General features: G+C 38.9%; 1 protein-coding gene across 1 annotated transcript in view; it reads right to left on the bottom strand.

Annotated features, from left to right (window-relative positions):
* si:dkey-288a3.2 (protein phosphatase 1 regulatory subunit 37) overlaps positions 1-14,177 on the bottom strand; it is a 65,435-nt gene extending 51,258 nt beyond the window's left edge. Inside the window, exons 1-2 of the mRNA XM_062439812.1 lie at positions 14,012-14,177; positions 11,985-12,085 (exon numbers count right to left, since the gene is read on the bottom strand). Coding sequence (XP_062295796.1) covers positions 11,985-12,085; positions 14,012-14,177 — 267 coding nt within the window. The remainder of the gene's footprint in view (positions 1-11,984; positions 12,086-14,011) is intronic.
* Positions 14,178-14,429: the final 252 nt, after the last annotated feature.

Genomic DNA, 14,429 nt, shown 5'->3' with positions numbered 1-14,429 from the left:
AACACTTTAGGCCATTAAATGTCCATTATTGCCGGTTAGTATTATAGCAAAAAGCACCTGACCAAGGGCATCATTTTATATCCTAATACGTCTCTATTATTGAGCATGTTTAATATCCTAATAAGGAGCATAACTGCACAACAAATAGAGATGACAGTTTCGGAATATATGTAATATATTAACTTATTTAACGATTCATGCAGGTGATTGTATTTGGATTTAAAGGTGTTAAAGTCATCAAATTGAACTTAGCTCTGATTTCTGAAAGAGTTCACACCCCAAACTGCACCATTATACTCACTTTAGCTCCATCAGATGTTACAGTGTGTACAGTTATTTTTCAATGAGAGGATGTGAGGATCTAAAAGACTGTATTTTTATGCACAAAGTTTCATTGTGTTTCAAGTTTTGTTGTGTTTATATATACGAAGTTTTGTTGTATTTTTATGTGCCGAGTTTCAGTGTATTTTCATGTACGAAGTTTTGTCATATTTAAATGTAAGAAGTTTCATCGTATTTTTATGTACGAAGTTTTGTCATGTTTTCATGAGTTTTGTTGAGTTTTTATTTACAACATTTCGTAGAATTTTTTATGCACAGTTTCATTGTATTTTTATGTACGAAGTCTTGTCATGTTTTTATGTACAAAGTTTCAATGTATTTTTATGTACGAAGTTTTGTCGTATTTAAATGTAAGAAGTTTCATCGTATTTTTATGTACGAAGTTTTGTCATATTTTTATGTACGAAGTTTTGTCGTATTTAAATGTACAAAGTTTCATCGTATGTTTATGTACGAAGTTTCAATGTATTTTTATGTACGAAGTTTTTTGTATTTAAATGTACAAAGTTTCATTGTATGTTTATGTACGAAGTTTCAATGTATTTTATTTACGAAGTTTTGTTGTATTTATATGTACAAAGTATCTATCTATCTATCTATCTATCTATCTATCTATCTATCTATCTATCTATCTATCTATCTATCTATCTATCTATCTATCTATCTATCTATCTATTTATCTAGCTATGTTTGTTTCCCGTGGTAATGTTACATGTTATGCAGACTTGTCATTGGTCAGTACTGTTGTGGGCTGATGGGTAAAGTAAAACCAGCGTGGGATACATCCAGTCAGAGTTGCTTCAAGCTGATTATCACAAAAAACCCAAAAGTCTGGAGTAAAGTTAGATTCTGGAGGAGTTATTTCCAGCCTGCTCCATTTATCTCTTCCTCTAACTTTGCATGTATTTATGTCACCTCTGATTTTTTGTTATTTTTTTAAGTCTGTCACAACAACAGCAGCAAAAAAAAAAAAAAATCAAAAAGCATCACTCTGTGTGCACGCGTCCGGCTGGCAAAGTGCTCGTGAAACTGGTGTGTTTGCGGCACCGAGCCAATGAACGAAGCTCAAGTAAGAACCGAGCACCCGGCTGGCTACACCCGTATCACACTCCCAAACACACACATGTACAGAGAGAGAGAGAGAGAGAGAGAGAGAGAGAGAGTGCTAGAGAAAAAAGAAAGAAACACACACACGCAGCACTTCTTCCTCCTCCTCCTCCTCGCAAGAAATACAGTGGCGGCTGTTTTTCATCTTAATGAATTTCTGAACTTGTTCGTTCCCTCTCCACTCGCCGCTGCCTCGTGGTGAAAGACGGAAACCGAAGGCGCCGGCTGCCAAATCAATTGATGTGTCAGGAGGGAGAGAGGACAAAATGGAGTGATAAAAAAGAAAAGCGTTCCCCTCCCTCACACACACACACACACACACTTTGTCACACACACAGGCAGCAGGAAAAGAGAGAGAGGAGGAATAGGGGGGGGGGGGGGGGGTCTGGTTTCCAAACTTGACTTCCACAGAAGTCATCTCTGGTGCATTCACTATTCTTCACTCAACCGTCCGCTGCTCTGCCTCTCCCGGTGGCTTTGTATTAAAAACTGTTTGAGTGCACCATTTTTCTTCTTAGCCCATTTAATTAACTGACAAAAAAAAAAAGAGACAAAACAAAACCTTAATATATAAATATATATATATTCATGTATTTTTAACGTGCATTTTTCAGAGCTCTTAGGGGTTAAAAAATCACCCCCACGTTTTCCTTTCAGCATCTTTTCCTGCAATAAAGGATAAATTATTTAAAATAACACGACCTTTTATCTCACACCCTTTGAAGGCGGCAAATTAAAAATGTAAATTGGGAGCTAATTAATATGCAAATGTATTCGTTCGCTGTTAACAATTAGCAATTAAAGCTGCAGTGTCTAGAAAGAGCACAGACAAAATTAGTAACTTCATTTATCATTTAAAAAAAAAAAAAGGAAAAAAAAAAGAAGAAGAAGAGAAAGATCTAAAAACGTACATAAAATTCTAATTGACTTTCAGAATATTTCCCGCTGTCGTTACCTCTGCTGGTTCGGTGTTGCTTTATTTTGAAATACATGATAGCGTGCGTTTAGCAACTTAATTAATGCCACTTTGTGTAAAATATACTGTCTCCCCCCCTTCCTCCTTCTTAAATGGCTGATGTCAAAAATAATGTACACATTCAAGCCTGAGTGGTGACTGGTAGTGTGTGTGTGTGTGTGTGTGTGTGTGTGTGTGTGTGTGTGTGTGTGTGTGTGTGTGTGTGTGTGTGTGTGTGTGTGTGTGTGTCTGAACAAGCATGTTGTACAGAATCAGTGCTTCAGCAGTCTGATCTGATGTGTGTGTATTTTTGTGTGTGTGTGTGTGTGTGTGTGTGTGTGTGTGTGTGTGTGTGTGTGTGTGTGTGTGTGTGTGTGTGTGTGTGTGTGTGTGTGTTCTAAATTTAACTTTTTACTATCCAGACAGAGTTTTTTTTTAATTTGATACAAATCTGTTAAATCATCATTAAAAAATAAAAGTCTATTAAATAACAAACTGGTTCATAGACTAAATTGACACTTCCCCCCCCCCCTAACGTTCCTGAATCTGCATGCTAAATTAGGCCATGGTTTCGTTCCCTGACTGCAATGTTTACCACCAACAGTGTGAGTGAGGAAGACTGTGCTTCCTCACTCAGGGGGATGTGGGACTGTTGCATCACCGGCGTCTGCTCGTCGGGCACAGACGCTTCATTTGATTTGAATGAATTCCATCTACTGTATTTCCTTTGTTTTTTAAGTGAATAATAATAAAGTGAAAGCAGGAATATGTGCACGTTCTCACACGACTGCAAAATAACGAATCAGTGTAAAAGAGAGATTAGAGCAGGTGTAAGCTGAATCTCTCACAATGTTAAATGTACATTATGTATGAACAAGCTCTACTATATAATAAAAGTTACACACACATACAGGTTTATATACACACATAGGTCGTAGGTAGCAACCATTGAGGGCAACGAGGTCACGTCTTCTAGTAAAAGCCGATATATTGATATTAGTTTGTAGACTTATAACAGTATCTTTAATTGTTCTATATGTAGTCTTACGTTTACAGCATTTATTCATTTATCATGTGATGATGTGTGATACTTTCAGGTATTTCATATTTCCAATCAGCACATCTGTACGACAATTCACCTTGCAGGCACACAGTGGTTTATACATGTGAGGCAGCATTTCACACACACACACACACACACACACACACACACACACACACACACACACACACACACACACACACACACACACACTTGCAAATGAAACTCAATCATCATTGGTTAAAACAGCAAAATTGTTATTTATATGAATATTATATTAGTATTTTTATATTGAATAAAATCCTGGCTACAGCTGGGAAATATACACTTATATATAATACATGCCTGTTCATATATATATATGTGTACTGTATGCATATATGCATGCATGTGCATTTACACACATACAGACACATGTTCATATGCATGCATGCATATAGTTTAAACACATGTGCATTGCTTCTGATATGTTGTATCACTACATTGCCTCAACAGAATAAACAAAGTAAAACTGATTGATCCTGTTCAGAAAGCATGATGGCATATCTAAGCATCATTTTACATGTGTTTAGTGCATTCTCTATTTTAGGGTTAAAGCTGGAGTTAGTCTGTATTATTCTACAAAGCCAGAAATGTGTCAGTTCATCTCTCAGTACTGTGTGACTTCCCCATCCTGTGTGTGGCTCTGAGCCTCCAGCACACTGCATCCTACTGAAGGTACAATCCTTTAAAAACAAATATGTCACCTGGTGTCATCATATGACTGATGTGACATAAATAAGGTTAAAAGAATGCACTGTCAGGCTCAGATTATAATAGGATGGAGGCAAAAAATACCTAAAAACCTGAACTAAAAAACACCAAAATGATCCTCATAGCTCCACATGAGGTGATAAAGAAATATGTTTTCTGTAATTTGGGTGAACTGACCCTTTAAATGAATTAAATACATTGAATGTGCTTCCGCATGCAGTCATTTGGGGGAGTTATGAAGAGAAGGGGGGGGGGGGTGGGGGGGGGGGGGGGGGGGGGGGGGGGGGGGGGGGGGGGTGGGGGGGGGGGGGTTCATCTGCAAACAATTTAAAAAATCACACAATTAGCATCTCATTTACATATGCATGAGCGCGACAGCTGTAAAGATTCTTTACGTGTTGACTGGTAGAGTGAAGGCCTTTTTTTTTCCTTTTTTTTTTAAATGTGGTGATTTTGGTGACAGAAGGAACCCTCAGTGAGTCCAGGCCTGTAATATTATCCCACTTACAAAAAAAAAGCACTCATATTACTTGTGCGAGCGCCCGACCGTGCAAATTCAATTCACCCTAATAGTGCACCACCAATAGTGCGTCACACATGCCATTCAGCTTAACTGCAACAGCTCCCAATTCAATTAGAGGCAGAGAATGTAAAATAGACTCTTTTTACACGTAGGCTCATGTTTTATCCCCTTTTTTTTCTCTCTCTCTCTTTTTTTCAGTTATGCACGCTGTGTCCCGAACGCCATTCAAGTCAAATCATGTAAGAACTACAATGGAAAGACTATGTTTTAAATAAAGCATGTTAGTGGCAGACAGTGTGTGTGTGTGTGTGTGTGTGTGTGTGTGAGTGACAGAGTGAAGTGTGTTATAGCAGCAGGTCCCGTGGTGATCCTCATCCCGACCCGTACTCCTCTTTTTTTTCTCTTCCTTCCTCGTGTGATCGCCGAGGCCTCCGCCGCTAGACGCCATTTCAAATGCGCCACTAACCGCCCCGTTATCGCCCGTCTCGGCCTGTAATGAGGGGAGCGACATATGTCCGGTCCCCCTGCTGTTCCCTGATAAGCCCTCGCATTCAGACGCACGTAGGAACATCCTCCTCCTCCTCCCTCCTCCTCCATTCCTTCTCCTCCACACTTTTATTTTGCATGCAAAAGCCGCTAACAACCACCGAGGAAAATAGTGTGGCACTTAGTGACATTTACCTCGCTGCTGACTATTCCACACACACACACACACACACACGAGGAGGAGAAAGGGGGGGGGGGGGGGGGGCGCCGCAATAACAATCAGCATGCATTTAATTTAAAAGAAAGGGAGAAAAAAAACGGTTCCCTTTAGAATTACGCAGGCAGGGAGAGATATAGCTTTCTGTGTGTGTACGTGTATGTGTGTGTACAAGTGTGTGTGTGTGTGTGTGTGTGTAAGGAGCTATAACAGTTGTGCCGACAGACTTCCGCAGTGCAACATTAATGCTAATCAAAAGAGCTGAGAAAGCAGCGGTGGTCTGTAAAAACAGATTTTCTCTTGTCTTTTCATTTCTGGAGGGATTCTCTCTTTTCTCCCCCTCCCCTCCTTTCTCCTTTTCCCTCCTTTCCACCTCCACCGCCTCTACCTCCTCCTCCTCAGAGGGATTTATCCCAGGCAAAATAACATTTCTGGGAATTGAATCTGACCCTATGAATTTAAGAGAAGCACATTGTCATACAGGGCCTTTTTTCCCTCCCTCCTTCCTTAGCAGTGGGATAAATAGTGAAAGTTAAGTTGTGGTAATTGATTTCTCTTCAGTCCACTCAACTGAATAATCTGCAAGGGAAACAAGCGCTAAGCTATTCATTAGAAGATTTGCCAACATGCAACTCATTCCGAGCTTATTCTCCAAACATCACAGGAAGAATACAAAACTCAACAGTTTGAGCTCGCTTGATTTGGGAATCCTTTCTGTTTGTCTGGAGGCTCGGAAAATACTTCAAACCTAGAAACAACAGTTGTATTTTTCCCTGTAAACCGAAATAAATCTATCAATAAATAACTGCGTGCGTATTAAGAGGGGGGGGGGGGGGAGGAGGAGGGGGGGGGGGGGGGATATGGAGCTGATCTGTTTATCTATTCAACAAGCCGATGCGCGAGATCTAAATTCTGGGAGGATAATTAATTTTCAATCATTTGTGAAGGAGGAGAGCAAGCTGTGATAAGCAAGAGTGCTGCTGAAGTTGTGCCAGAGTCACGCTGAAATATACGTTCTGTAAGATCGTTGTTGTGATTTCATGAAATGTAAAAAAAAAAAAAAAAAAAAAACTTGCTTGATCGTGTCATCAAATGAGACTCCTGCTACGTGATTTAACCCTTACGGTACCACTTTAAAGGCTTTGTGAATGGTTTATGGATACACACATGTACACATATAGACTAAATGTATACAATATATGCTATACACTAATCTTACAGTTTTTTGCATTTAGTTCACGAGAAATCAACACACAACTTGGTTTTATATTCGCAGGAAGTGATGTAATACATCTGCTGTGCAAAGACTCAAATCAAACTATGACTTAAGAGCGCTGTATGAGTGTGGATCACACGTGCCCCCCTCACCTCTCCCCGGGGGGGGGTAAACTTGAACCGAGAGACCGACCTCTGCAGCCCCACCTGTATTAGCCCATCATGCGCCTCACACTTATTCCTCTATGTGAATAGAAATCACCGCAGTTAAGCTTTTCCCTCGTGCCAAAACAGTCGTGTAGAGATAGAAGCTTGATCATCTCAATTACCTTTCTAATCACACGGCGAGCCAAACAGAAGAGCAGAGCGCAGAGAGAGAGAGGGAGAGAGAGAGAGAGAGAGAGAGAGAGAGAGAGAGAGAGAGAGAAAGAGAGAGAGAGAGAGATGCACAGACTTCACAGAGGAATCAGATAGTTTTTTACAGCGTTGGCGGCCTCGTGGACCCCGCTGGCTCCAACCTATTATTGTTTACCACTCCTATGAAGATGTCACCAACAGCAATGCTGTTTTATCCACTTACAACATTTCAAAGGAGTGCAAAGGGGCCCAAGGGTGCAATGAAAAAAAAAAAAAAAAAAAAGCTTTAAATAGTCTTCAATGCCTGTCCTCGGGGGAATCGCCCCTCGCCTGAAAAGACCTAATTTAATAAATTTGCTCTTTAGGCGTTCGTCTCTTCGTTTTGCATCGTCTTATTATGGATTCATTCGCACGCAGCCCTTTTGGTCTAAATATTGCCCCTCTTAGCTAATGCTTAACCATACATATTTTACTCTTTCAGGAGGACCACCTACATTCATTTTGAATGCAACTGGGTTCATTAGCACCTCGGAGATAATACGGTGGCTGTATGCTTAATGTAAGCACTGCTAAGTCTCTAATTTTCCACAAATAATTCCCCTTGATCTTAAGTGAAATTTATGCGGGGGGGTTAGTAGGGGATAGGAGGGGGGGGGGGGGGGGCTTTAACATGGCTGGTCCAAGTAAAGTAAGTATGTACATAAAATGAATTATGAATTGCAGACTTTGTGTTTCAAGTGTGGCTACGAGAGAGTAAGTGAGTTTATTTTATCGGAGAGGGAGAGAGAGGGAGAGAGAGGGAGAGAGGGAGAGGGAGAGAGAGAGAGAGAGAGAGAGGGAGGGTTACAGAGAAAGAGAAAAGGGTTGCACTTGAGTTTATGTATGTGTTTAAACGTATAGACTGATATACAAGCACCACTTATGCTTAATAAAAAAGTTCTGATACATCTGCCCATATAGATATGTCATGTATTTTTCATTACAAAGACAAAATTCAAACAATCAGATTCTTATAGGCCTGCAGATTTTGCACATGTTTATGTTAAGCATGTCATTTACATACTCAGCTCTGATTGGGAGGGTGTCTTTTTTAAGTTGCCACTGCATTAGCACATTATGAAACAGTCTGTCTTATTCCAGTCTAGTCTAGTCAAGTTCTATCATAGGAGACCATTAATTAATTCATTCATTCATTAATTAATTCATTCAATAATTTAATCAGCTGATGATGAAAACTGACTGTGAGTCTGTGTTTAACATGGAATAGCAGGTTAAAGGATATATATTCACATTACAGGCCTTAATGCTCAATTTAGATTTTTAAATAATAATAATAATAATAATTATAATAAACTACAAGAGATGTAAAGCAAAATAAAAAATATAATACAATAAAACAACAGCAAATAAACAAATCAAATAATAAAATTAGACAATTTGTAAAAATGTGGCATTTAATAAAATTAAGTTAAAATGACACAAAGCCAGATTAAATAAATATGTTTTCAGCTGTTGTTAAGAAATGTTCACATATCATATAGCTTTAGGTAGAGTATTCTATCATAATGAAAGAAAGCTAAACTTCCTATGGTCTTGTGCACATAATTGTGTGTATTTTAGTGTGTGTCAGATCTGATGTCTATGTGTTGATGGGTCACATTCATGTTTGTATTCAGCTCCAGTGTGAACAGTCCTGAAGTCCCAAACTGCCACACAATGCATAGATTTAATAGAAATGTGACCCACATGTCATAACAATAAACCACAGAATAATAATAATGTCATTGGCACAACATTCAAATCATAACCATGGATGATAAGGCTGAGCTAGTATTCAGTTTAACCCCAGTTTAGCTTGAATAGAAACTTCTCTGTAAACGTCCAACAAATTTGACCTTTGACCCCTACTGTTGCTCTCTTCTATTGATAAATTGATTGATTGGTTTTATTTATGGATTATCGGAAAGAGACAATATAATCCAAATGGATAACGTGAAAAAGTGAAACATTTATTTCCAACATGGTCCCAACATGTTAGAATTTGAATTTGGATGTGATGTAGACTTTGAGTTACACTGGACAGCATGAGCATGAATCCTTTCACAATCCTCTGTGTTTGAGTAGTAACAGTGACCTTGCTGGCCATTCAGACCTTAAACAGCACTGCATTCAAATATAACAAGAGTTCAGGTGAGATGAAGGTTAACTTGAGTATGAAGGATTATAAGATGCCAAAACACTGCACTGGGGTTTATAATAGGATTTTAAAACTTTGGAAAATTGCCACAATTCTGTATTAAGTGATCTACTTGCATGTGTTTGATTGGGTAACACAGCACCTTTCCAGATGAGGTCACAGTATGCTGCAAGTTCAACATACTGGATGGGACACTCACATTCTTTAGTTTGTGTGTGATTATTATATACATAACAATACACTACAATTAGCTATACTTCAAGGGGATACACCAAGTAGTATTACAGAGCTAACAGATACTATATGACCCAAAGGAAAATCATTTTAAAAGATACTTTAAACCTTAGCATGTGCTTTTACACCAACATAAACATGGTTAAACATCCTCAACTAGACCTTTGTTACATCTCCATCTACCTCATTTTCTGTCATTTCTCTACTGTTGTTGTCTAAAAAAAGGCATAAAATGTGCCGGAAAATGATTTAATTAATAAAAAAAACTAGGCTGACTTAGTGTTAAATTATTCAACAATAATAATTATATATTGATAGTTTGTATAAAAATTGAAGAAAGTCACTAACTGAACCAAACTTAATGAACGCAGCTTTAATCTTTACAATAATGACATCATATTTTACCCAAAATTACTCTAATAGCTAATAATTAGTAATAATTATGATATTTTTCCGAAATAAAAGTGAGTATTTTCAATCAGAACGAGCACTTTTCTGTGTTACATAATACACACAATGTGGAAAAATGGATGACAGAGAAAAAAAGAAAAAGAAGATTGAATCACAGAAAGAAAGAAAACTGTAAATCGTTCCTGCACGGTAAATATTTGTAATTTAATAATCGCCTATCCCTGTTCAATATCAACAAAGTGTCGCGAGCCATTATGCGTGTGTGTGTGTGTGTGTGTGCTGATGTTTACAGCTGTGCGATTATTTGCATTCACACTAACTTCAGGCCTGCACAGCAGTTAACCTGCTCTTAGCCTCTTGTTTGGAGAGGAGATGCTGTTAGCGCTTTGCAGCAATAAGCTTGATTGAGGCTGATGGAACGAAATGATTCAAATTATCCAAGGGATTTTAGTGTGTGCATACTTGCTCGGCGTGTCAGAGCGAGCATGTGTGTGTGTGTGTGTGTGTATGTACATACAGTAGTAGGCTGTATATGTCTGAGCTCCAAAGCGAGCCTTTATATGTGTGTGTGTGTGTGTAAGCTCGTACTGGTACATGAAAAGCTGTCAGATCTGCTCTGACAGTGTGCAGGGGTTGAGTGTCTCATTTCTTTTGGTCCTGCAGCAGGTTATAGTGTATATATTGATCCATTTTGGGAGCGCTGTAATAGCATTGCAGGGCAGTTATTGTGCAGAGCGAAGCTGCTGATGCTGCATATAATAACAGGGTGACACACACTTGTTTTAAAGCCATATTTCATTTTTGATATAGAGCAGGTTTACTGTACCTCCTCCACCTCCAGCAGAAGGATCTATTGTCAGTGCTGGAATGAAACTTATTTTCAATGGTAATAATAAAAGATTGCAAACTGTAAGATACTTCACATAAAATGCATGGATGCAGTGGTGAGAATACCTACATACTTCTGTTTACTGAAGAAGATTATGTGAGATGATTGAAAGCTTCTGAGTGGACCTTTTGTGGCCTTTCTTCAGATGCCTTATCATGAACAGATATCACATTTGTTAGGTATTGTTTTCTGACAATAACTACTATCCAATGAGAGGACAACAAAAGACTGAAGACAGGCCAAAATGTTGACAAGTTTCAAAAATGTCCTCAGTCTCCTGGTTTAAAACTGAAAATAGACTTACCCTAACCCCTTAACCCTAAACCATGTCTTCACCATAAATGTAGTGATTGATGTTAAGGGTACTATGTCCCCAAAAGAAAGGCAAGTCCCCACAATGTGACTGTGTAAACACATTTATGTCCTCACAATATGAGTAATATCTTCTCCTGTTTTGGGTCCCACTATAGCCGGATTTTGACTGCAGAAACTAAGAACCTTTTGCCATCAGACGGACCAGGGTCTATTTAAGTTTGTTTTACTGCCCCTAAAGTCCCAGCTGGGGGGTGGGGTGGGGGGGTGGTACTGTACCGAAACTTTGGGGGCAGGGTTTGCAGAAATGATTGTCACTGATTGGTCAAACACAGTGCAGCTGCTTCATCTTGTGTACTGCCTAATTCACAAAATGAAAAAGTATATCCTTCTATCGATTTGCGACCAGTTCAGGACTAGAACAGGGCATTTCCGTTAGTTTGAGCATTAAAAGTAAAGTTAGACTTTGTTTTCAGCTTCCTGACGAGGAGAGGGAGCGGCAGTAGAGAGAACAAAGTAGTGATTGTAATGTTCTAAAGCAGAAATAAATAACCATTAAACACTTAACAGATTACTATGGAAACATGTTATTAATTTCCTTTTCCTCCTCTGTATGTCTCATTTTCATTCATTCATGACATTCAACTAACACTGCAGTCAAAAACACTGATAACAGTGTGAGATGTTAAACCTCTGATGATGTGAGACTTCTGCCATTTAGAGACTCTTGTATTCTGTGCTGTCTTTAAACTTTTATAATGATTACTTCCTCAGGGACACACTGTTTGCACAATGTTGGATGATGGATGAGCTATGATAGTCCGTGCAGCTAAACAAACAAAGCAGCACCTACAGAAACTCAAACTTCAGCAGAAGTCTTGCCTCCAGCTGTTTGATTGACACGTACAAAGATTAGTGTTGATATGCGAGGCAGGGTACAGTACCTGGAGCTGGTGTAGGATGTGTTCTCTAGGTTGGACCTGGTGTTTGCTGCAGCTCTGCTGGTAGGCCACCGCTACCTCCGTCAAGGTGAGGCAGCTGTCAGCTAAAATAGAAGAACACACTCACTTACTGCTTTAATGTCTCTGCATTCCAGTGAACCACCAGCAACCATTCACAAGTGCTTCAGGGGTTTGCAAATGCCATACGGTAAACTGTGCTGTACTGTGAGTGTGTGTGTGTGTGTGTGTGTGTGTGTGTGTGTGTGTGTGTGTGTCCACAGGGAAGACCGTACTCAATGAGAAGTGAGAAGGACATGAATATCTGTCTGAACAATAAATCAGCCGACCAGGCATCTCCATTTATCAACCACAGCCTGACGAAATGGGGAAATCCCAGATATGAGAGACTGTGGAGGATTTTAAACACATTTTGATCTTTGTGTCACCTTCAAAAGCTGGATTACATTTCATACATTCCAATAGTCCAATATTGTTTTAAGCATGGTAACACAAAGATGACCTGGATAGTCTTTTAGTGTCAGGTTTTAACTGCTGCTGCATTCTATTTACCTCAGAAGTTGAAAGTTGGGGCTGTGAATGACGTCACACCTAAGTTTGAAGTGTTCCAGTTCAAAAAGTCAGAAAACCAGTTCTAGCTAGGTTAGCCACTGATAGCAATACCAGTTGATGAAAACACATTTCGCTGTATTTTGCTCATACAAATAGCATAGCAACACATCCACAGATAGAAGTTGGACAGTGCTGTGTATGTGTACAACTGATTTAATGAGACACAAATAAGACAGATGTGCTAATAAACAGGATATTACTACAACTTCTAAAATGTTGAAGTGCGGGGCAGCCGTCCTGGATTTTTGAGGTCGGGCTGGTGAGGTTCTTCCAAACTTCCGAGTCATAAAATTCAACTTCAGGGAGCATTCTATTTGACATTTCTGTAGAAAATCCAGAAATTCCGACTTTCGAGCACAAATGGAACGCACCATGTAACTTTAAGCCATAAGTACCAGTTAAAAGGATTAAATTAACATAAGATGACACAATTTTTAATTGAGTATCCAGTCTTGTTACCTCTCTCTGTAATGTGTCTTGTTTTTTTATTGTAATGCTTTTGCTTGCCTTGTCTGTCAAAGCACTTTGTGAACTTTGTTTCTGAAAGGTGCTATATAAATAAAGTTATTATCATTATTATTATTATTTAACAATGCAAGAATAACATCTAAAAAGAAAGGCTCTATTGAGTTTTAAGGAGGATCTTTTTTTCTACTTTGTAGTTTTATTTTCTCTACTGTTGAACTGGAGTTATTTCAGGAGGCGATTAGCCTAGCTTAGCATAAAGACTGAAAGCCAGGGAAAACAGCTAGCCAAAGACAGACAGGCTGGATATAACAAACTCCGTTATACTAGCTACATGCTAACTGCCTAGCACCAAACAGCAGATAAACAGTGTTTGTGTGCTCTGAAAGATGTCACAGAGTGGATATAAAGTGACTGCTAACCTAGCATGCTAATCCTATCTTAACATATGTATAAGACCATATGTTTACAGATAGAAACAGATGCAAGCAGGGGGAGTTAACATAATTAGAATAGTTATCATTAAAATGAAAGTCCACTTTCAACTCAAACATCCCAAGATATGAATGGAAAGTTTTGTTCTTTTTTTTGGACTCAAACTATGTAATGTGATACGCTACGTCAGTACACTTCAACAACAAATATTACTGGATATTATTTATATATCCAAGGAGTCACATAATAGACACTATCACTGACTATCCATGTAAAAAACTGGCCACAATTTTGCATATTGACCATACACAGTCCAGCCATATAGGTTTTGACTTATTTAGTCTTATTTATGTATGATATGATATTGATAATTAACTCAAACAAAGTGAAGTGAAAAACTTTAATTTGAACGTCCAAAAGTCACCAAAATAGCATCATGGTATAAAATCGCACACTTATATTGAACTAGAGCAGGTAGGCACAATTAAACAACAGCTTACCCTTTCTGTCACTGCTCCTGTGCTCAGCAAAGCCGGACACTATCTGTTCATCAGGGGGGAAAGACACATGCTTTCCTCCTTTACTTTTCTTCTTCTGGTTCTTGTTGGGTTTTTCTTCTCCATCATCACTCTGCTCATCACTTTCTTTGTCACTACAGTGAGTCATCCCTCAGTGTAGGATTTTTGCTGTCGATTTAAAAGCAGAGGTTCAGTTTGCTTCTAGGGTGAAACTCGACATTTCAACAACCTCCGCAGCCTATCTCGTCTGTGGAGCCATGGGAACAGTTTTGGAAGTAACGCTAATTCAAAGAGAGAGAAGAAATGTGTGCAACAGTCATTCAGTTGGCTCTATTGGATGTGAAGTGCTGTTACGTCCTATCTGTGGCCCTTGGAAAGACAAGACACAAAATAAACAATA

The sequence above is a fragment of the Scomber scombrus genome, chromosome 19, assembly GCF_963691925.1.
Source record: "Scomber scombrus chromosome 19, fScoSco1.1, whole genome shotgun sequence".
Taxonomy (NCBI): domain Eukaryota; kingdom Metazoa; phylum Chordata; class Actinopteri; order Scombriformes; family Scombridae; genus Scomber; species Scomber scombrus.
This window is presented reverse-complemented; position numbering and strand designations above follow the sequence as displayed.